Source organism: Kwoniella shivajii, chromosome 5, assembly GCF_035658355.1.
Source record: "Kwoniella shivajii chromosome 5, complete sequence".
In the NCBI taxonomy this organism is placed as follows: Eukaryota; Fungi; Basidiomycota; class Tremellomycetes; order Tremellales; family Cryptococcaceae; genus Kwoniella; species Kwoniella shivajii.
The window spans coordinates 1,396,742-1,418,898 of NC_085912.1; the positions used below are offsets into that span (position 1 = coordinate 1,396,742).

The window sequence follows — 22,157 nt, forward strand, 5'->3', positions numbered from 1 at the left end:
AATTTTGAATCGTGGTGCCTAGATTCCAAAGTACAGAGTACAATCGTTTTTACTTGGCATTCTGACGTACATGCAAAGGATTTAGATCGTTAAGCTTAAGATCGTAAAAACATTATCGTAATAACTGAAATTACTTGGAAGACCAAAACAGGATAATCGAATCACCATATCTTTCCTCGCTAATTCATACTCGTTATCTCTACATGAACAGAGCCCTCTACATAAGGAGACATCAGGATTATCAGAGAATTCCACAGAACAGAGCGGTAGTTTACCATGTCCGGTACAACATATAGAGGACCTATCAATCGAAATCCGAAAGATGATGAAGCAGGAATTGTAATATATGGATACATACCTTCTTTGGCTTTAGGTATAATTGGAATTATAGCATTCGCTACTGTCCTTTGCGTTCATTCATTTTGGTTGATTAGGAACAAGGGTACGAGGTCATTTCACATGTTGATGATTATCGGTGCTGTGAGTTTTTCTTTTTGGCTTTATACTGCTTTATACATCTCCTTGTACGATCCCAGCTTCCGTTTCCCTTTCCTCATGGGCAAACTCTCGGTTTCACACTTTACGTACTCCTCCAACTCGATTGTGAAGTGAAGCTGATACGAATAGTCAATCAGTTGATGGAGGTCGGAGGTTACGCAGCTAGACTAGCAAGTCATCAAAGACCGTTTGTAGTTAGCAGTTTCGTTGCTCAGTATTTCTTGATTGTAGTCGTGAGTTTTACCTCGTTTTGATTCTCACGGAGAGGAGTAATGGGCAGAGGGTAAGGGGGACCGAGGAATAGATAGGAGAGTGAAAGCAGAATGCTAACGATAATTCCTCTGATCATTGTAGGCACCTGTACTGTTTTCAGCTGCGATTTATCTCTCTCTGTCTATAGCTACTAAAGGATATAAAGGTTCTGAGAAGTATTTGATTATCAGTCCGAAGAAAGTATTGATATGTGAGTTGTGCGATCAATTGTCAAATATCCATAAAACTTTATCGTCTGAAGGGGTCAAGAGACTATTCACTGTTCATCATATACCTTTGCTTCTTCGCTCGTCACCTTACCTTGCAATTTCATGCTGATTGGGTTTGTGTTCAACGTGTAGTCTTTGTCACCGCAGACGTGATCACCAGTAAGTTTAGTCATCGAAAAATATCCTCCTAAACTGGATAATCCACGCTGATGTACTGCTTGCTATCGCTCTAGCAATCATACAAATAGCAGGAGCAGCTCTTATCGGTACATCTGAATCAGCCAGAGTAAGAGGTAGATACACAAAAGTCACTCCTGAACAAGCGAATAATATCCTTATAGCAGGATTAGCTATTCAAGTGAGTACTAATCTTTTATCAGTATCACTATCAGTATCAATCAGATAGAACACTAACGACCAATTCTTTGGAAACAAAACAAAACCCATTTTAGTGTTTCTCATTCACATGTTTCCTATTCATCTTACTATCAATGATATATCGTTTACGTTCTCATTCAAGCACTAATCTTACTTCAAACTCTTCAAGCTCTTCAAGCTCAAGTCCAGGCTCAACCAAGTTACCCAGGTTCTTATATACAATCCTCATAACGGCCTGTTTGATTTTATTGAGAACTACATTCAGATTGGCCGAATCAGGACAAGGTTTTTTCGGTTTCGCATCTACTCATGAGAGTTTATTTGGTACTTTGGAGTTTTTACCTGTTATTTTAGCATTGATCATTTGGTCAATCTATCCTCCCTCGAAATTCATCTCCAACCCCAACCCCATCTTCAACTCCAATAGTGATTCTCAGATAAACGACAGAGATCATAGAGGAGATAGAGTAGCATCAGGTATCGAGACTAGACAAATTAGCAGGGACGTCGTATAGGCAAAATCTAAAGCTATCATCAAAATCAATTTAGATATATACCTCAGAGTCAATTGGCAACACACGAAACAATCATCAAGGATGACCCCGCACGAAGGAATAGAGTAACAGCCATCTGTAGCAACAGCATTTAATGTATTATCACGTAGCCAGATATCCTTGTGGATTCATATGCATGTATTTGTGACTTGTTGTACGTCAGAGTACTTCTATGCTTCTCTCTCTTTACATTATTCCTTCTTTTCTCCGCTATATAGGCTTCATCACATAAACTGCATCAGTTCGATGTCCTTGTGTTTCAGATGACAACACAACTCACGATCCATTGACCCATAATGGCAACTGGTACACCCCAAGTATCTCTTCTAATAGTTACACTAAAACAACATTTTAATTCTCTAAATTCTTCCAAGAATCCATTTTCTGACATTGACATATTCCCATCATTGTATAGAACACTTTGAGGTAAAGTCAAATCAGGGGTGAAAGGTATCGATTGAGCTGATTTTGAATGTTGTTGTAATGTAGGTGTATGTGTATTTGACGATGAGGACATCGGAATACGTCTAGGTTTCAGTTTCGTTAACGATATTGGTATATGTAAAGTACATGAAATGTACATTGATCTTTGGTCTACAGCGACGAAAGACAAAATAAGAAGTGTCAGCACTGATAGTTCACAGTTCACAGTGCCACTTGGTCTTGATCGACTCACTTTGATCAAATGCAATCTTCGCATATCCTTCCCAATACCTCACAGCGCTTTCTTCGTCCATCAATTCGTAAACACACAATTGACCATCTCGAAACATGGAAGCTGGGATTCCAGTCAAATTGGAGAATTCTTGATTCGCTTTTTGTATTTCACCCGTTCTTCTCCATATACAAGAAGGTGTATGAATGGCTAAATCGCATATCAGCTGACAGCGTTCTTGATTTCACTTTGTGAGAGCTTATACTCACAAGCAAACGCTCTATCATACTCCAACATCCATCTTTCCATAGCTTCTTCTACGAAAACCAAATCTACGTTGGTCAAAGTACGGGCTATTTGTCTGAATTTAGGTCTGAATCCAGCTAAAGCAGCTAATATCCGTCTTCTTGAATCAGGTGATATACTTTTGCCTAGAGCCTGATGAGGTGTCATAGCTACTACAATCATCAGCGACTTCACCCTCTCCATGTACCATAATGATCCGCTCACAGGTGATTGATAGCCCTCCATTCCTTGATAGCCCTATCGGAGAATCAGTCTCGCTACCTGCCCTGCTCTCTATTCTAGGTGCTGCACGTCCTGATTCCATCCACTTGTTCATCCTCTCGTACCCTTTGACATAGTCATAAGGCTTCAATAGACCTGCGTCATATTTCGCTTTGATGACTTGAGCCAATCTCGCAGCTCGAGTTCCATCAGGTTGATCAGCTGCAGCCATCATGAATTTATCGCTGTAGATTCGTCAGCGGAGTAAGCTATTTCAATGGTACGAGAGACTCACATTCTAGACATTGGGACTACCTTTCCTTTCCCTTTGACATTTCCAGGTACTACGAATGAACCTCCAGACCCTTGAGGGAAAGATTGATTGGAGAAATCAGCCATTGATAATGAACTGCCATTAGCCGTATCATCGGAAAACGGAACTTGTAGCGAATTGTTTGCCTCGGTTCCATCGACTTGATTCATAAAGCTGAAAAAGTCTCCTGGAAGAGCAGGGACACCGAGGTCTTGCATGAATTTGCTAGATAAACCATATCAGCTTTGAGAGGGACTGCAAGAGAATCATAAACTCACTTCAACGCTGCTAGTTCCGAATCGTCTTGTGACGTGCCCCACGAAGGAGCTTGCATCGCCGCGTTACCATTGCCAGTCATATCAGGTTCTACTTTGACAGGAGGGGTCTGCACCAGAGGCTGGTTGAGTTGTGAAGGAGCGGAATTGAATTGCATCTGGTTTGATGGATTGGGAAGTAACGGCCAAGTTGGAGGGAATGTAGTATCTGGGTAAACGGGGATCTGAGGCTGAGGAGTGATGCTCGGTATTATAGTAGATTGAGCTTGTGTTGATGTTTCACCGATATCGTCAATTGAAGGCGAATCTTCTCGAAGACTCGTTTCCGATTTGTACGAATGAGAATGATGAGGCTGATGAGGCGGGGGTGTGAAGTCACGACACAAATGAGGAATCTCTCTTTTGATACTGAGCTAGGAATTAGCGAAGGGTTCCAATCTCAGGTAGGTATACCAGACTTACCATCTCTCACAAGGCCTTCCACCTTCACATACCATATGACTGTGGACAACGGTCAGCGGAGCTGTCACTCATTTGGTAAAACCCTACTTACCTTCTTCGACAATATACACATGCTTTCCCTGACGATCTTTTCGTCCTCTTCTTCCTCGAGTCACCACTTTTGCCTAAAACATCTCCACTCGTGCCAAGTAAATGATTTGCTCTTTTAGCAGCTGATTTCTTTTTAGCTATACCAGATATTCTTGTGGGACCTGACTGATGCTGATGTGGATTCTGATATTGAGACTCGATCCCTCCATTGTTATCATCATTGAAGATTGAGTTGAATGAAGTAGGTTTTATATTAGGTACTATACCTCTCAAGCTTGATGCACCCAATTGTGAATGTAAGCTTGATGCACCTAGTTGAGAGTGAAGGTAGGTATATGGATCTGAAGTTGTTGTTGCGGTATTGGTATTGATATTGATATTGGACGAAGATGGATCATATTGATTTGGATGTACAGTTGAAGATGAAGATGATATACTTCGTGTTAAACCGGGATATATTATTGATGAATTGTTATTTGTATTATTGTGATTGTTGTTGTTGTTATTTATCGATTGATCATAGTTTATATTTGTATTTATTATATTATTTGGATCATCATAATTTTGATAACCATTTAGGTTATTCATTGAGGGCGAAGCTGTCAACACTTGGGACCTGGATGGACCGCAAGTGAGACTGAGACCGAGAAGTGAGGAGTGAGAAGGAAGAGGAAGAGGACGGGGAAGAGGACGGATTCGGAAATGGGAAGTAAGGGCTGGCTGGGAGATGCTTTTTTCTTTGGTTTCTGAGCACGATATACGTCAATGATATTGCGGTACTACTATTGTATGACAGCGACAGAGAGTGCAGTGAAGGTTTCAATACAAATCGGATGATGCCGGGTTTTACAGGATGAAAGACATTTGTTGATTTGTATTCCAGTCAGTGATTGAAAGACTTGAGACATATACTGATAAGGGAGGACTGAGGGGGCGTGGTGAGTTTCGTGGGAATGTGAATTATGGGAATGGGATGGATATAAATTGTCAGGCAGTGGATTGGTCAATGGGACAGTTTCTCTTGTAAATCATAAATACTCGAGTAGGATGAACTCGCTTCTCTCACCTTCTCACGCTAAATTCCTGTAACAAAGACATGAGATATATTTTGGTATTTGTATTTGGGAAAAAGAGGGGAAGGAAATACAAATTAAGCAAGAACAATATACCCTTAAATGACACGTGGCAAAGTCAAAAAGCTTAATTCGTTTCCTGGAATTTAGCGATGATACATGGTGATCTAAATGGGGTTGAATAATAAAGTATGAAACATTGTGTAAATCAACATTATACCAAGTTGCCACCCAAAACACACGTCAACCACCACACATTAACGCGTCTTTATTTTTAACTGATTTCTTTTGACGATGACTTTGATCTCAAGTTGTCATGATATCGTCCTCATACATCAACGCTCTTCTCATGGTCGAAGAGAGAGCTCTCACTTCAACTCTTGGAATGGGGTCTTCAACATAGGTCAAGTGTCTCGATAACCACATGATACATCCTGTGTCACCTTGTCATCCCTTGATAGTAGGTCTCGAATCATGCCTCGGGTAAATCCACCATGCGGGAATCCAATGTTCTTGAAATGGATGGAGGGTGAGTGGTCAATCCCTTTCACTCGTCAGATCTGCTTGCTAAACATTAGGCGTCGCTGCAGAACTGAGAGATGCAGCTCGCGAGAAGAACATGAAATCGGCTGAGGGATATGGTAAAGCTTGTCGGTCACTGCAAAATTGTCCAGTGACATACAGTCGTCCAAGAGAGTTAGTGGTCCTTCAACATATAGGTGAAAAGACGGTAGCTATATTAGAGAAGAAGTGGAAGACATACTGTGAGGAGAACAACATTGTTTTCGAATCACCCGCAAGTGAGTTGACAGGTAGCTTTACAGAGTAATCAACTCATATTTTGTTCTCGTAGAAACGAAGATAAAAGGGAAATCGAAAGATGTGACACCTTCATCGGATGATGATGATTCCGATACATCAAATCCATTACCTAAGAAGAAAGTTCGCAAGACAAGTACCAAACCCAAAGCTTATATACCGGCTAGAGGTTCAGGTTCTTATGGTATACTCATGTCACTCGTTTTAGCAATTGATAATCCTCAGATCAACACACAAGTGTTTCTAACGAAATCAGAAGTTATAAGGGGTGCTCAAGAATATTGTGATTCATCTTATGATCATTCGGAGAAAGGTACTTATTTCACAGCTTGGAGTGGCATGAAAACCCTGGTCAATAAAGGTTACGTATACGTAACTGGTAATCCACATAAATACTGTCTAACTGAAGAAGGATAGTGAGTTTCCCGAATATCAGCTTTCCAATCACAAATCGGAAGGACGTCTCGGTATGAATCAAAGCTGATGTTCAGCTATACCCCGATAGTGAGGTGGCTGTAACCATGAGAAATCTACGACCCGAATTTTCGAATCTTGAAAAACTTCCTTTCCTGCATATTCCTGCTGTCGGCGGATCCAATACCCAAGTAATACCATCCCCGAAAAAGCCGCCCACATATACGTTACATCCTACAGCTCCTTCAGCCACAGAATCCCGTCAACGACCAACCCAGCAGAATGTCAACAAATCAAAACCTGAGCGATTCCAATTCTGGTACATTGGTGAGTGGCCTAACCCAAATTGCTTCAAACCACAATACTGACCTCGACATCCCGCAGATTCATCCGGTAATCGCGTTCCTTCCCTTAATTCTGCAACGATACGTCTAGACCCCTCAGAATTCACCAATCTTCGAAAAATCGAGTTTCGTTCGTCACAGCGCGACCATCCGTTCGTTTCTCAACTTCGCTTAGTCGATAACCAGTCTCTCGCTCAATTGAGGGATAAAACAGGTCAATCTACCTTGTTTGGATTTGTCGTAGAAGAAGAAGCTCCGCCTACGTGTAGCAAGTTTGACGGTGAAGATCTCACAGGATCCACGGGAACTCGTCGCAGTCCGCCAGGTGGTTCTCCTATACTCGACTTGATTGACGATAATATTCCCGATGAACCTGAAGATCTGACACCTACGCCGATACAAGCCATCAAGAAGTCTCAGATACCTTGTCCGATCGATGATCTGCTAAATGCAGAAAGAAAATTTGCTCGAACAGTCTCTGCACCTGTTAATCCTCAATCACCAATCTCGACTCTGGTAGCCGAAGCTGCCCTCCGTCGAGTCGGTGGACTTTCCTCCAACCGATCACATTCGATGAATGAACTTGGAAGACCTTCCAAACCTTCTAAACAAGCGCCAAGGTTATCATCTCATGTACCATCACCTGTCCCGCATATTCATCTCGACGAACCTGCACCTTCAATATCCACTACAACAACATCTACGAATTTCCAACCTTCAAATGCCATAACATATCCACCTGGCACATACGAGATAGTATTGATAGTAGATACGAGAGAAGTGGAATCTCGCTCCAGTCGAGATAAGATAACGGAAACCCTACTTTCGAAAGGAATCAAAGTTGAAACCAGAGCTTTGAGGTTAGGTGATATGTGTTGGATAGCAAGGAGGATCGTTGGTGATCTAGGTGGCGAAGAAGATGAATGTGTTCTGGATTACGTGGTTGAAAGAAAAAGATTAGACGATTTATGCAGCTCCATAAGAGATGGCAGATACAATGAGCAGTGTGTGAGTGGTTAATATGGCTTTGATCGTTATCGTGCTAATCCCTCACAATCATAGTTCCGTCTCTCCAACTCGTGCATCAACCATATATATTACATCGTAGAAGATTGGCAAGTAGCAGAACGAATGGAATATCACGGACTTCAAATCATGACAGCTAAATCACAAATCCAAATACATAATCGATTCTTCCTGAAGGAAACACATAAATTAACAGAAACGATAGACTTCCTATGCACGATGACGAAAGTAATTCAAGATTTGCATTCCGATAAAACAATTCAGATCATACCAACCAAATATCTCTCAAGATCAACATATAAACCATTACAATCACATTTGAAACAAACATATTCCGAAATTGATTTCCTCATTAGTTTTCAATCATATCAGGAATTAAATGATAAATCAGCTTCTCAAACGCTCAAAGAAAAGTTCGCGAGAATGTTATTATGTGTAAAAGGTATGAGTCCAGAAAGAGTTTCATCAATCTTGAATTTATGGGAAACTCCTTTTGCATTATATCAAAGTCTGAAAAATAGAGGATCTCAAGGTGATTTAGAAGTGGAAGTATCAGGAAAGAAACGGAAAAGAAGCAAAGAAATGTTCTTTGCCGATATTATTCAGGGTGAAGGAAGAAGAAAGATCGGTGATGCCTTAAGTAAAGAAGTGAGTGAATACTCATGAGATGCCCTGGAAAGTCAAAGTTGATCATGCTGATTTCGTATCAGCTTTGGAAAGCTTTCATGGGATCAGAAGAAGTTGTCTCATGAAATATTCATCTGCGTCAATCATAGCAGTAGCTTTTGAACACGACACTATGAGATACTACTTCTTCTATTGGCACATAAATCAACGATTATTCCCTACACTTCATGACAAGGATAAAATAACAGCAAAATTCATCGATACATCAATCAAAGCACAACTGAGAATCATCGCTTCGACATTGAATTGGCATATCCTCTTTTGGAAAGGGACTTTCTTCTTCATTGTCATCGAACCATAGAAAGTATGTACGCTGTCGTGGTAGTATGAGTCATCGTTTTAAATCATTTGTGCTTCTTCATTTTCCCAGATGAAAGGTTGCACAAGTTATAGAAAGGTGAGGAGTAATTCAATCGCACTGTTATTATGTTCGTTAAAGTCCGAGTTGTTCATTCTGGTCGCAAGAGATTGTGTTTTGACAAGTGCCAACAAGTAAGTTCAAGTCTCAAAGACGGGTTTCTAGATATCGGCGAGGAAAGAATGAAAGAATGGAACTCACGAGACCCTCTATCTCGCTTTCACTTTCGAATTACGCTCTCATCGTTCGCATCATCTTCATACTAACAACTCTTTTTCATACTAACAACGAACAGCTCGGTTTCTGTACAAAAACTTAAAAATCAACTACAGCACTCGTGATTCCCATCTGGTCCCCCACGATGGTACTAACCGAGCGACATCCAGCTTAATTTCGCAGAGCGTACGGGATGCGATGCTTTCTAGATTCTATGGCCGTAGATGAAGAACTAGACTTTTGGTAATGCATGCTAGTGAAGAGTATAAACTATTAATCGAGGTGACGAACGCATCTCTACTTTCCAGGGACTATACGGTAATTGCCAGCCTTTTCAATCATGCCTTCCCCACTTGTTTTTATTGATGCAAATGAAATTCACTAAAATACATGCATCTTCATCAACGTTCATCAAATCAAAACAGCAAATCTTCTTCTACACCTCTAGGTCTAGGTACATCAGTCTGATACCCTGCTCCGCCTCCATTGACGAACTCCAAATCGCTCAACTGTCCATATGGATCATCGCTTGATCCTCCTATTGGAGAGAGAGGTGATGCGTCTGAATTGCTTGCAGGTACGGATGTCGTTGGTCTGGCAGGAACGGAAGGAGGAGCTTTGAGTGAGGAGGATGCAAATCCGGATGGTGTGATTAAATGTCTCTTTGATGACGAATTGAGAGCAGGTGAATCAGGAAGATAACGTGCTTTCGCAGTTCGTATAAATGTCTAATCAAGTACATCAGCAAAGGATGAATATCGTCAATACTAGTTCGATCGGCATCAGTTGTGCCTGTACTCACGTTCGGGTTTTTGTGGTAGATACTGCCCAAAGTACCTGTTTGCAATAACAATTGATCCAGCATTCCTTTGTCCATTCTATCGGTCTCGGTGGATATGACAGGTTTCTCGGAAAGAACGATATCTCGAGCGGCGGCGGGATTTGAGGTGAGCAATCGCCAATACATGAAGCCCTGACATTTGTCAAAGATCTTCAGCTATTGTTGGCTATTTCGAATCCGCTTCATGGTGCATTCGCTCCTTCTCGTTTCCCCACTTCTCCTTTGCTCTCTCCTCGCCTTCCCTCCGGCGATCTGTGAGATGCCCCTATGATTGTCCCCGTTTCACCAATACCTTTCTACAGCACGGCCATACGTTATTTCCCTACCCAGCTGCCTCTTCTCCCTTGGAGTCGGCACATCAGAAGCTCTCCTCCGACTCCTTCCACGATTTCTGCCCTCAACACCTGAGCAACGAAAGGAGATGACAGATAACTCACCCTATCTCGTAAATCTGGATTTTCTGCTTCTTCCGTGGCTAACTTCAGCACCTTTGGTAATAATTCTTGAGCCGCAGTAGGTCTTCTAATGAACAACTTGACGACAGCAGTCAAAAGTGCCAGTTGGACCTTTGCCAATGACCCAAACGTTCAGCTTGGGATTCGTATAGATAATGTGTAGTGATTTCGAGTAAACTTACCTCGGCAGGTTCCTCTTTGAAGGTAAAAGCAAAATCCTCCAATAATTCATCTGAATTCTCTATTCTATCAGCATATTGACCTACTATCCAAATCATTGCTGATTTAGCTTCAGGTTCATCTAAAACATCTAAATTTTCACATAACGTCGCAATAATGCTCTCATATTGATTTGGGTATCTTCTGAAAATATCTTTGATCACGACTATAGCTTCTTGAACCACATATGTAATCTTGGTTTGCATTAAACCTAATAGGGTCTGGATACATTGATCCGATGCTGAAGATATCTTGATTGCTAATCGACCAATTGATCTGACCGCTTTTCTGACAAAATCAACATCTACTTCGGAAGCGTATTCCTTCAATTCTGCAAGGACTTCTGCTACGTTCTCCTCTCTTGTCAGACGATACATGATCTCAAGCTTAGCAAGTTTGACGTAAATTGGATCGTTGTATTTGCAAAAAAAGACTTTGACTTCGTTTTGAAGGATTGCAGGTCGCCTTTGAATGATAAGGAGAATGTTTCGTAGTCCAACATATTGCACCTCTGAGCCTGAAGAAAGTAACGTAACTGAAGATACGAGAATAAGCTCAATCACGATGGCAAATTTCACTCAAAGCTTAGCTTACCAAGAGGAGGACCCATCTTTCTCTCTAATACGCGTATGAGTACGTCATCTTCCATGTAGTTCATCAGGTATAGTATGACCTTGATTGTGGTCAAAACAACAGCACTATTCGCGTGCTGCAGTCGGACGGAAATGCGTTCCGCGAGCTGCTCCGCTTCGAGATGAGTCTGAGGAATGAAAGAGAGCAGTGAATCGAGAATGTAAATTTGACCCCACCTATAGTACATCACGTCAGTATTTTACTGACATGAAAGGATAGAGAGTGCTGTACACTCACTCTGAACATTCTCCGAGAGCCGCAACCAATTTTCCTGCGACATTTCCATTCAACTTGAGCACTATATCGTCTCCCCTGTCTGATATCTCTACAAGCGCAGCAACGCAATTCGCTACTACAGTAGGATTATGATCCGCTAGCAGATCCCTAAAACGTAAATCAGCTGATATCCCTTAAAAGCTGAAGATCGACTGACCTCAACATGCCAACAAAACCCTCTCTTTCTACTACTTTCCTCCCAGGCTCGGAGGCATACAGCTTGGCCACGCTGCACCTGATATGTCAGCTTCATGTCTGACCAAAGGAACCGATACTGGACTTACGCAATGGCCGCTGTCTTCCTCACGTATGGGTCCTGATCCTGTAAAGCATGTCTCAGTGGATCTATGAGCGCTTTGACTATCGGTGGTAATGGTATTGAAGACATTGTTCGTATCGCTAGACCTCTAATCAGGGGATTGCGGTCGGCACAATCCTATTCGTGTCATTCCAGTATTAGAACCTTACGATCATGCTTTAATCCAAGCGGAAGAATTAAGAACAGAACAAATCTTGACTCACAGACAGGAAACCTCCTATAGCGCTGTTCACTTCTTCCGGTCTCAGTCTGCCATAGTTCACCAAGTATAGATAAACCACTGGTTGACACACGTCAGCTGATTGCTCTATTTCGAGCTGGGGAGCTGGGAAAGTCAAACAGCTTACTTTTCTTGATTTCTAATACTTGTATTTGCATACATTGTACTATATCAGGAAACAGCGGAGACACTATCAACCATTCCCAGAATTCCCGAAATAAGCTTAAACACTGGTGCTCCTGCTCTATCTTCGGCTCACTATAGGACTGAGAAGTCTGGATCTATACTCACTATCATTACCCATAGTCATATTGGCTACAATCTTCTTCAAAGCTGTTTTCTTTCTCAAAAAACCTTTATCTCGTTTATCGTTTGCTGCCCTCAGCTCATCACGAAGTTCTTGGGCTTTACCCCGGGCTATCGAAGCAACCAGAATACTAAGCAGCTCTTCTTACTGGAGTCCCAAACTGTCCACGCCGAAGCGAATGTAGACCGAGTAACTCACTGAATAGTTTGGCGTCGGCCATGGTGCGTAGCTGAACTTCGGCAAGTCAAGTAGTGATATACCTTTAGATTCGATCAAATTGTCCAATTCACCGAAGTGATCTGTAATTTTCTCTGTTCTAAGCTTGATTTCGGACGCGATATCTATGGGGATGATGATATTGAGGCAGATAGGACGATATTTGTCTGGTATGTACGGTAAGATATTGGGAAGAATACTACTTACCATCTCTTTGTTGTTATGTATTTCATCTATTGTCCACGCGCAACGCACTGACCCCTCTTCCCCCCAAAGAATGGTTACGTCATCAATTGCTACTGGTAAAGATTGATTGGACTTTTGGTTTCGATCGCATCTGGGACAATTAGATCACTTCTTCTCTTCATTCTTCAAGATACGATATTGGAACGAGCACCAAACCTGACATACGCTAGTCTGAATAACATGTACGCCTCTAGTATACGATCGCTCGCAATCCAGAGCTTGAGATCATCCTCACCATTCGCATCTTCATCTTCATCTCGCATTATAATATCAAGGGCATATTCTTCTCCTCCTTCATTAGATAAAGGGGAAGCAGCGATATACGAGAAGTTGAAAACTGCTTTCCCAGGTAAACGATTAGAAGTACAAGATGTATCAGGTATGTCCGCTCAAGAATCCCTTTCTCAATTACATGCCTTCATGACCACGATGAGATATTCCTGGTCAGAGTCTAAATCCTTATCGTCTGCTGACAAATACCCTACCTCGTATTTTATAGGAGGGTGCGGTTCGTTCTACGCTATAGAGATATCATCACCTGCCTTCAAAGGTTTGTCGACTATAAAACAACATAAGCTAGTCAACAAATGTCTGAAAGAGGATATAGAAGGTATACATGGATTACAAGTGAGTCTCATCGTACATGCATATATATATAATAGCCGTGATTTGATTCGCTGATACTTCTGTTCCACTTGTCCATCAGCTGAAAACTATTCCTGAGGAATAATCATAATATCGTCTCATTCGGGCACATTTGAAAAGACGTTAAAAAGTTTGAAAAACACTGTAACACTACCTCTCGGATATCGATGTAATAAACCTATCCCATGCGAAAGATGCGATGCATACTAGTCACATCATATCAGGCATTCACTGAGAATAAGACTGTTGATGTTTCTGCTCCTGCTCATGATTTGCCGACGTTCACGCTTATCCCTACGAAGTACCGTCTACTTCCAATTCTTTGACCCCATTGGCAACCTCCTCGGTCGGCGTTCCAACTTCAGGTGTTTCTCCCCCGGGTGTAGCAATTCCGTCAGTCTTTGCCTTCGACTTCTTCTTCTTCTTCTTGTGTGATGAGCTGGAAGTTGTAGGTGGTCGAGTAAGAATGTCGAAGCCGGTTTCGGTGACCCTGGTAGTGATGTTAGTTCGACTAGTAGTATCAATCAAGGAATCGCCAAATATCACTCACAGGATAGTTTCTTCGAATTGAGCTGATCTTCTACCGTCCATCGTAACGGCAGTCCAATCGTCTCTCCAGTGATCTATAACGATATCAGCTAATCCCGCCGATGTCAATCAAAGTACTCTAGCTTACCGAGATTAGCAGTACCAAGATTAATCATAGGTTCGATGGTGAATACATGACCCGCTTCCATCTTTCCTGGCATTTTTGATCCTCCATAATGTACGATATTAGGTTCACAATGGAACTATGCGAATCAAATCAGCTCATCCCAAGCAAACACCCCTCTTCACACACTCACACCTCATCCTCGACACCAGACTCGCCATAGCTTGGTTGACACTTACACGAGTATGTACACCGTGACCTGTATACCTTCTTACGATACTATATCCTTTGGGTCTAACAATCTCTTCAATCTTATTACCGATTTCTCGATATGCTACACCAGGTTTACATATAGCTATAGCTTCTTCGACTGCTTTTTTGGTAGTGGCTATCAGGTCGGCTGATTCTTCATCTATTTTCCCTACTGGATAAGTAGCGTTCAGATCACTGTGGAAGCCTGTAGCAACATAATATCAGTTTAATCGTCAGGATATGCTAGGTAATTGATTACTGACCTCCGTGGACTGCACAGGTAATGATCTGTCAGCTATATGTATATACGCAGTGAAAAAGAATAAAGGAGCTCACATAATGAAACATCAAGATTGACAATATCTCCCTCGACTGTTTACGGACATGCATCAGCTGACATTCTATGCCTGATTCAACAGCTCATACGCACCTAAAGGTCGTTGATCGGGTATACCCTATCAAGAGAGATTATCAGTCAAAGAGACCTTGATCACGGATTACTAGACGGAGAAAACTCACATGACAAATGACCTCGTTCACACTTATACATACACTCTTTGGGAATTTTGCATAATTCAGAGGACTTGGATAAGCGTTTCTTTCTACACAAGCTTGATGACAAATAGCGTCCAATTCGTCTGTCGTTATTCCTGGTTTGATGAAAGATGCTGTGTAATCAAGTACTTCTCTACCGAGCTGATAATATACAGTATCTCACGTCAGTCATCTTCCATAAAAACACTTCCACGCAGAAAAGCAGAACTTTGATGCGATCCTATCAAACGTAACGGATCCAAATGACGTACCCTGCATACAACTCTCATAGCTTCAATTTCCTCTTCATTCAAAATCTTGATCCTTTTCTCTCGAACAGATTCACAAGCTGATACACCTTGAGCTAAAAGATTCATCGAAACCCAATTCCCATTAACATATATCCTTGCTAATCTTGAAAAGGGTTGTGTGATTTGATGAGGTGACTTACGATGATCAGCGTAGTCTGGCTTTTTGATATGTGAAGGTATGGCTCTTTTGGCTGATAAAGGATATACGGGACGTAATGGACCTGTGAATTGATAATTTCTCATATTCGCAGGTAAAGTTGATTCTTCTGTTGGTTCGAATGGAAAGGAAATTATCAGCATTTCACGAAGCACTGAGCATAAGTAGTTCCAGATTTGGTTGAAAAGAGACGATACATACTACTCGCTTCATTTTGAGCTGCAAGTTGAACTATACTATGTATAGCTTTGTGTTCTCCCTATTAATCATTCGTCTATATTAGCTAAACTTCTGCGGTGCAAACGTGGATATCATTGCCAACTTACCCCTAAAATCAAAGAGAGGTCAGCTGAATTATCATGTGGTACATGGAACATTGCTTACAGCTTCGTTTGAAACAATCCTGATCACAGAAGAAACTTCCTTTGATGCCCAACCTAACACCATAACGATCAATCAGCATCTGTCCAGTGGCAAGAGTAATTGAAGGCTCCATTCTGACGACTCACTTTTTACAGTTGGGACATTCCAGCCGTGAAGCTTCCTTCTCCCCACATCCAGCACAAATGGTCATCTTGCTTTACTGACTGGTTTGATGTTGGAAAGTAAGGATAACAAGAAGGATTTGCCGTGGTCTTTATGAGAATTTAAGCCTAGAGATGCGTGTTTTACGCAAGTTTGCCGGTGTGATCCGTGTCACGTGATTCACTATGCCTTCTGGAATGTTGACGATAGATGATAGTAAAGACGATGAAGGTGATGATCATTATCGATGAACACGATATGAGTACCAAGCAAAGTTTTGAGATTCGGTCTATACCCCTACATCAGAGGAGGCAATCGGGCGACAAGAAAACACCGGAACGATGTCGAAAGCAGGGCATTTCTTTCAACAGAAAGGAGTCCGAGATGCCTTGTATGTCCCTTTATCACTGTTCGTGCAGACCTGCGGGTCGGTGAGCCAGGCAGCTTACAACTGCTCATTGATAGTCGGATATTAGCTTGGGTACCAGTGGGAATATTCTTCACTAGACATATATACTCTTTAGCAAGTGTGACGGGAGGTAGTATGCAGGTGAGTATCATGGGTTTTCGAACGTCAAATCATATTGATGATGTATACGTTCAGCCAACGTTCAACCCGAATTTGTCTTCTTCACCACTACATCATGATGTAGTATTACTAGAAAGATGGTCAATAGCCGTGAATAGATTTAGAAGAGGTGATGTAGTTACATTATGGTGAGTTTGTCTTGCCTATAGATATAATCCACTCGATCAGTCTTGATGATAGTTCCTTCATCGCTGATCATATACTCACTATCCATTCTATAGGTCTCCTCAGAATCCAGATTTACTAACTACGAAACGTATAGTAGCGTTAGAGGGTGATCTGGTATGTTCCGATCAGCGCACTCCTTAAACTTGCCATTGACTCTTTCCATTCCGCTTCAATTATCGCTGATATATCTTGCAATTGTATCGTACCTCAGGTAAATCCATTACCGCCGTCACCACCTACACCGATACGTGTACCACCTGGACATTGTTGGGTTGAAGGTGATTCAAAATATCAAACTAGAGATTCTAATACATATGGAGCTGTGCGTTATTTTGTCCCCGCTTAAACCCTTCTTCTTGCTTACTAGATGGCTGTATCTCCTCAAGATACCACTCGGACTTATAACGTCAAGGGTAGCTTATATACTTTGGCCATGGCCAAGAAGAGGTATAGTGGATAATGAGTTACCTACTAAATCAAAAGGAAGAGTGAAAACCCTGGGTCAAAATTTCTTACAAAGTAAATTTGGAGAATGAGGATATTGATTGGCAGGAGAAGAAATGTTTCGAACGAGCAGATCGCAGATCAGATTTGAGGCGATGCCAATGGTCAAAATCCATCAGAATATCAATTATCATTTTGTATCATACACCAATTCATTCGCATCTACATAGTCTATATTATCAATTAAAATTCAATTCAAGCTTGATATTTTTCCCCTACAATACCATATATATCCTTTCGTCTTTGTACAGCCAGAGGAATCTGATCTCTTGTTTGCCTATCACCAATTTCATTGTCAGTATCAAACGATTCTCCGAAAAACGCGCATGCGCATTCTGACCTGTGCTACTCACTTTAGAGGTTCATCGCCTAATTCAAATAAGAAAAATTCCCCTTCTTCCTCGTAAATCTTCTCGATAGCTTGATCTGTTCCTGGTAGAGTATCATCTACACTTCTCAATCTACCTAATTGTTTGCCCCATGGATCAAATGCTACTGATTCACCCCACGATGTTCTTTTATCATTATGTGCTCCATATTGAGCTGATGCAATGACGTATGATTGTGATTGTATCGCTTGTGATCGCTGAGTATATGAATGAGATAGTACGTCAGTCGAAGGCTACTGATCAATAGCTATACAATCACTCACACATAGAGTAGCTACAATATAGTATACACTATTAGCTCAACTATTTTCAAGTTGTTCAATACATTCAATAGATGTACTCACCCCAGTGATCTCTTCCTGTTTTCACCATGAACGCAGAGGGGAATAACAAAGTCGTTGCACCGAGTCGAGTCAGTACCATAGATAATTCTGGAAACCTGCGTTGACGAAGAATAATGTCAATCATTGATCCAGTTGAGGGTTTCAATTATGATTGCAAGTGTGTCATATTCGCAAGAGGTGAGGAGTAATACTAAAGTTCGCAGAGACCGATAAAGAGGAAACATGCTTCACCTTATATCATAACAAATTTCCAAGCCCAATTTCCCCAAACCTTCGATTTCCAAAGGAGGGACAATCTTCTGTCCAGGTAAGATACGATCACTCTCACCTGTCCTTGTAGGAGGTGGGATTGATCCATCTTCATTAGGTGGTTTTGTCAGTTCTACGTCGTATAGATGTAGCTATGGAATGGGAGAGTGAATCATGTTAGCTTAGCTTAGCTTGAATTGTAAAATAATTAAAGTGTGAATGGGATATGATACCAAGGTGTGACTAATGACAAGATTTGGAGATCCAGAGATTCAATTACTTCAAAAATAGAGATAAGATGTTTTGTGGAACAGCACACTTACCTTTCTATAACTAGCCAAGATATCGCCTCCTTTCCCAATAATGACATGAGTATTATAGAATCTACTTTCATCTTGATTTTCTGGTCCTTCATGAATTCCAACACTTATAGTGACCTCTAATTCCTTGGCGACTTTTTGTAATCCTATCGTATATTCATGTTTGGATAAAGGTAATGATAATTTCCTTGAATCTTCGAATGATTGATTGATGAAATCTGATGCTTCAGGTAAGAACACTGCCTATTTCAATAGATGTATTATACAGTCTATGGTCAATAACAAGATTGGGAAAAGAAAAAGCCTTTATAGCCCGTTCATAGTCTTTGCTTGCATAGTGAGACAGCGAAAGATTGAGCAGGGAGGGCTGACTCACCTTCGCTCCTGCTTCAACAGCTTTCCTGATTACCCTCTTACTGATCTCTAAATTATGTATTGGATCAGCTGTAGATCGTATTTGAGCTACTGCTACTGTAGTCGTCTGTTTACTCGTCGTCGCAGACATGATATTTCTCGTCGTATACCTTAATGCTGTGCGTGTCTGATGTATAACTCCAAGTAGCATTGATGTGATCAACGATCAAAGTAGATACGAAACGCTCACGAAAATAATGATTGTCTAGTCGAACATTGTTAAATACTACTCGTACTACTCATAGTGATCGTGATCACGTCAACAGACCTAGGCACCAATCGACATCTTAATCGGATTTACCCGTACAATAATGAAAGATGAAGGTGATGCTAAGATGCATTGGATAGCAGGAGTGATATTGACATCGTATACTCTGTATATATATACCTAGAAGCTACAGTTTATAGTGATATACCGATATAATGAAACAGTAAGATGCTATGAGATGAGGGTGGTAACAATCTTTGAAAAAGTAATAATACAATATGCTTTGTTCTTTCTATCCGTTAAGAGTCGTGAGTTCCATGTAATTTTGATTGATATCCCCTTTTCCAGATATTCCTATATGTATTATTCATTTCTACTCAATCAATCCTTAGCCCATCTTTTCGAATGACCATACCCTTTACCCCATTTCCAAACCCCATTTTCCATCTGTGGATTCCATTGATCTTGAGTTCCTGATTCTGACATTCGATTATAATGCCAACCTCTTGACCCGCCTCTCGCATCTAGTCTAGCTTGTAATTTAGCTTGTCTGGAAGCCGAAGCACTAGCGGCAGAGAAATCAGCAGATTGAGGAGGGATCATCTTTCTCCAAAATAGTTTCTCCCAAATTGCTTTTCTTGCAATTTCAGATTTCCTATCAATCAAAGCCGGGTCAAAACCTTTCGAATACTGATCTACGCTTCTATCCCATCTTTGTGAAGTCATCATATTTGAATAATCAGAATATCTTTTATCTGTCAACGCTACTCTTCTGACTCTTCTTAACGTTTTCGAACCATATATCATTACTAATAATGCTATTAGACTTGCTGATCCCGATACGGCAATAAAAGCATACGGTGTTGATTCAAGCTGTGTTGTTAACTGGTTGGTGAAGAATTATCGCATATCCCAATTTAGCTTATACCCCTCGGTGTGACCATATGAGAACAGTCGAGTCAGTGATAAGTTACTCACATTCATACCGAATAATCCAGCAACTAACGCTCCTGTCCCTATACCCAAAGTAGCTATGGATATCTTGATATCTAAAGCGAGAAGAGCGTTGCGTCCTGAATCAAGCATCAACTCTGCGATTTCTTGGGTCGAGTTCATATTCGCCTATTCATATTGAAGTTCAGCATAACGCATCGAAGTAAACGAGTCGCAGATCAGCTACTCACGACAGTCGTATCCACTTCACTAACAATTTCCTCTACCTGCTTTACAAAACTCTCTAATAGTAATTCCAGTTGCTCGTGATCATGCAGTGCTCTTGGTCTTCCAAGTGCTCGAGAAGTAAGGTACATTGCAGAAAGATCCTCGTCTGTGCACGCAAGAATGGAATCAGTCTGTTCAAGAATAAAAGCCTATGGAAGAGCGATTCAAACTATACTTACCAGACTCCAAAATTTCATCTACGGCCCTTTTCACATATCTCGCTCTACTTTGAAACCCGACTATCCTTCTTGAATAGTGTAATAACCTTTTCAAATTATCTCGATTGATGTCATCTTCGAGATCAGTCAAAAGCTGTCTGACTAATTGACGGGTAAAAGCCATTTCTTCTTCTAGAGCATTTGCTGATGCTACCAGGATGGATTCGAGAGCTCTACGCGAATAATACCACATGTCAGCCACAAGATATGCCAATAAGAGGCCTCGGTATCATTGATGCGTGGTTGGGGAATGTTACTTACCTATGTTCATAGCATAAAACTTCTTCTTCACATTCTTCTCCACTAACATTGTTATTGCCGTTAATGCTACTACTACTATTATCAAGATCTATATCATCTTCCTTCTTCATTTGTATTTCAGATTGTAATTCTGATTGTGATTGCGATTGTGGAGAAAGTGGATGTATTCCTAGACCAGCTCTAATATTCCTTTCCAGATGATATTTAAACCTCTTTTGAATTTCAGATTCTTGTGTTCCGGCAATATCAAACACAATGACTCTATCAGGCTTAATCAATGCTTTTATATTTAACATTGATATCAATATACAAGATTTTCTCGTTAATATTATAGGAACTAGATTAGGTGACAATGAATCTAATTTACGTAGATCTCTTGGCTGAAGAATTCCAAACAAACAAGGATAATTAATCAGTGATCGGGTAACCCAGTAACGAGGGAACATGGGTGTGAAGATTGAAAGATTGGTGAAGATATGCTCACATCTAAATCATGTTCTCTACATAATTCTGTTTTCTTATATTTACCTTCTTCAGCTGTCCAATTCCCTTCCGAGTCAAGTACTGAACCTATATATATATATCGAATCAAATCAAGAATGAGATTAGCGATTAGGTAGGGAGAATAAGCGGAAAGAGATTAGGAGATGTACCTGTACTTACATCTTAAACTCAGTTCACCAGCTTTATCCATTAGACTATCCAGATACCTCTGTTTCCTATCTTTTCTTTGACCTATATCTGAATTCGATTGATGTTCGTTATTTGAATGACCTTGTTGATCTTGGTTGTGGTGATCTTGATAAGGTGATGGAGGTGTATAAGGCACTTGTGGTATATCAGATGAGGGGTATGAATGAGTCCAGAATGAAGTACTTCTCCTTGTGAATAAACCACGACGTTGTCGTTGATGTTGACAGGAATTACATCTCACTTGAAAGATCGATCGTATAAGTCTAGGTGGTGGCAAAGTAGATTGGAAATGTCGGATTCTAGATGGTCCAGCTATCGATATCACCTTGGAAAGATGCGCGGATCTCGACATGCAGAGGGACATGTCGTTGAATGACCACTCGATCTATAACAAGTTCCTGTATATACTTGTACTTATTCGCAATCGAGCATATTGATGTTCCTCAACATCGTCTACTCGTCACTATTTCACCCTTCATCTGAAAATTCCATTCCAGCTGAAAAAGTCATCTTATAAATGAATCCAGGAACGTGTTCCGGAAAAAAGCCGATAGCATATGGGCCAGCTAGATATCAGGCTCACAAAAGGCTGCCTTTTGATACCACCAGAGCAATATCAG

At 41.0% G+C, this 22,157-nt stretch overlaps 9 protein-coding genes and 1 non-coding gene across 10 annotated transcripts; 4 read left to right on the forward strand and 6 right to left on the reverse strand.

Moving 5' to 3' along the window:
* Positions 1–276: 276 nt before the first annotated feature.
* On the forward strand, positions 277–1,873 carry IL334_004254 (uncharacterized protein; the record flags this gene model as incomplete). The annotated part of the gene is made up of 6 exons (XM_062935976.1): positions 277–480; positions 636–731; positions 853–961; positions 1,113–1,139; positions 1,214–1,338; positions 1,433–1,873. The coding sequence occupies 6 exons, from the start codon at positions 277–279 to the stop codon at positions 1,871–1,873; spliced, it is 1,002 nt and encodes a 333-aa protein (XP_062792027.1).
* A 225-nt stretch (positions 1,874–2,098) lies between these two features.
* On the reverse strand, positions 2,099–4,802 carry IL334_004255 (uncharacterized protein; the record flags this gene model as incomplete). Its single annotated transcript, XM_062935977.1, has 9 exons — positions 2,099–2,122; positions 2,193–2,506; positions 2,589–2,777; positions 2,837–3,022; positions 3,078–3,319; positions 3,370–3,612; positions 3,666–4,070; positions 4,125–4,163; positions 4,216–4,802. 9 exons carry the CDS (start codon positions 4,800–4,802, stop codon positions 2,099–2,101), a joined length of 2,229 nt encoding a protein of 742 aa, XP_062792028.1.
* Positions 4,803–5,761: 959 nt separating this feature from the next.
* Positions 5,762–8,642, forward strand: IL334_004256 (uncharacterized protein; the record flags this gene model as incomplete). The annotated part of the gene is made up of 7 exons (XM_062935978.1): positions 5,762–5,816; positions 5,878–6,087; positions 6,141–6,522; positions 6,612–6,847; positions 6,905–7,872; positions 7,927–8,538; positions 8,601–8,642. 7 exons carry the CDS (start codon positions 5,762–5,764, stop codon positions 8,640–8,642), a joined length of 2,505 nt encoding a protein of 834 aa, XP_062792029.1.
* Positions 8,643–9,259: 617 nt separating this feature from the next.
* On the reverse strand, positions 9,260–9,374 carry IL334_004257. The gene has a single exon (XR_009999591.1). It is a non-coding gene; the product is annotated as a 5S ribosomal RNA (ribosomal RNA).
* A 193-nt stretch (positions 9,375–9,567) lies between these two features.
* IL334_004258 (uncharacterized protein) lies at positions 9,568–12,641 on the reverse strand (the record flags this gene model as incomplete). The annotated part of the gene is made up of 12 exons (XM_062935979.1): positions 9,568–9,879; positions 9,954–10,124; positions 10,430–10,558; positions 10,630–11,201; positions 11,261–11,475; positions 11,537–11,683; positions 11,733–11,804; positions 11,860–12,011; positions 12,098–12,174; positions 12,242–12,304; positions 12,406–12,531; positions 12,620–12,641. 12 exons carry the CDS (start codon positions 12,639–12,641, stop codon positions 9,568–9,570), a joined length of 2,058 nt encoding a protein of 685 aa, XP_062792030.1.
* Positions 12,642–13,063: 422 nt separating this feature from the next.
* Positions 13,064–13,613, forward strand: IL334_004259 (uncharacterized protein; the record flags this gene model as incomplete). Its single annotated transcript, XM_062935980.1, has 3 exons — positions 13,064–13,262; positions 13,383–13,510; positions 13,590–13,613. The coding sequence occupies 3 exons, from the start codon at positions 13,064–13,066 to the stop codon at positions 13,611–13,613; spliced, it is 351 nt and encodes a 116-aa protein (XP_062792031.1).
* A 209-nt stretch (positions 13,614–13,822) lies between these two features.
* On the reverse strand, positions 13,823–16,008 carry IL334_004260 (methionine aminopeptidase, type I; the record flags this gene model as incomplete). Its single annotated transcript, XM_062935981.1, has 13 exons — positions 13,823–14,018; positions 14,079–14,151; positions 14,205–14,319; positions 14,420–14,637; positions 14,769–14,804; positions 14,863–14,887; positions 14,952–15,128; positions 15,239–15,330; positions 15,418–15,543; positions 15,636–15,693; positions 15,761–15,783; positions 15,834–15,871; positions 15,944–16,008. 13 exons carry the CDS (start codon positions 16,006–16,008, stop codon positions 13,823–13,825), a joined length of 1,242 nt encoding a protein of 413 aa, XP_062792032.1.
* A 292-nt stretch (positions 16,009–16,300) lies between these two features.
* On the forward strand, positions 16,301–17,252 carry IL334_004261 (uncharacterized protein; the record flags this gene model as incomplete). Its single annotated transcript, XM_062935982.1, has 6 exons — positions 16,301–16,350; positions 16,425–16,509; positions 16,564–16,676; positions 16,770–16,830; positions 16,928–17,038; positions 17,103–17,252. 6 exons carry the CDS (start codon positions 16,301–16,303, stop codon positions 17,250–17,252), a joined length of 570 nt encoding a protein of 189 aa, XP_062792033.1.
* A 163-nt stretch (positions 17,253–17,415) lies between these two features.
* Positions 17,416–19,027, reverse strand: IL334_004262 (uncharacterized protein; the record flags this gene model as incomplete). The annotated part of the gene is made up of 7 exons (XM_062935983.1): positions 17,416–17,497; positions 17,574–17,806; positions 17,873–17,883; positions 17,954–18,048; positions 18,185–18,354; positions 18,526–18,765; positions 18,899–19,027. 7 exons carry the CDS (start codon positions 19,025–19,027, stop codon positions 17,416–17,418), a joined length of 960 nt encoding a protein of 319 aa, XP_062792034.1.
* Positions 19,028–19,525: 498 nt separating this feature from the next.
* On the reverse strand, positions 19,526–21,889 carry IL334_004263 (uncharacterized protein; the record flags this gene model as incomplete). The annotated part of the gene is made up of 7 exons (XM_062935984.1): positions 19,526–20,029; positions 20,123–20,266; positions 20,329–20,471; positions 20,545–20,756; positions 20,845–21,224; positions 21,329–21,414; positions 21,508–21,889. The coding sequence occupies 7 exons, from the start codon at positions 21,887–21,889 to the stop codon at positions 19,526–19,528; spliced, it is 1,851 nt and encodes a 616-aa protein (XP_062792035.1).
* Between the last annotated feature and the right edge of the window lie 268 nt (positions 21,890–22,157).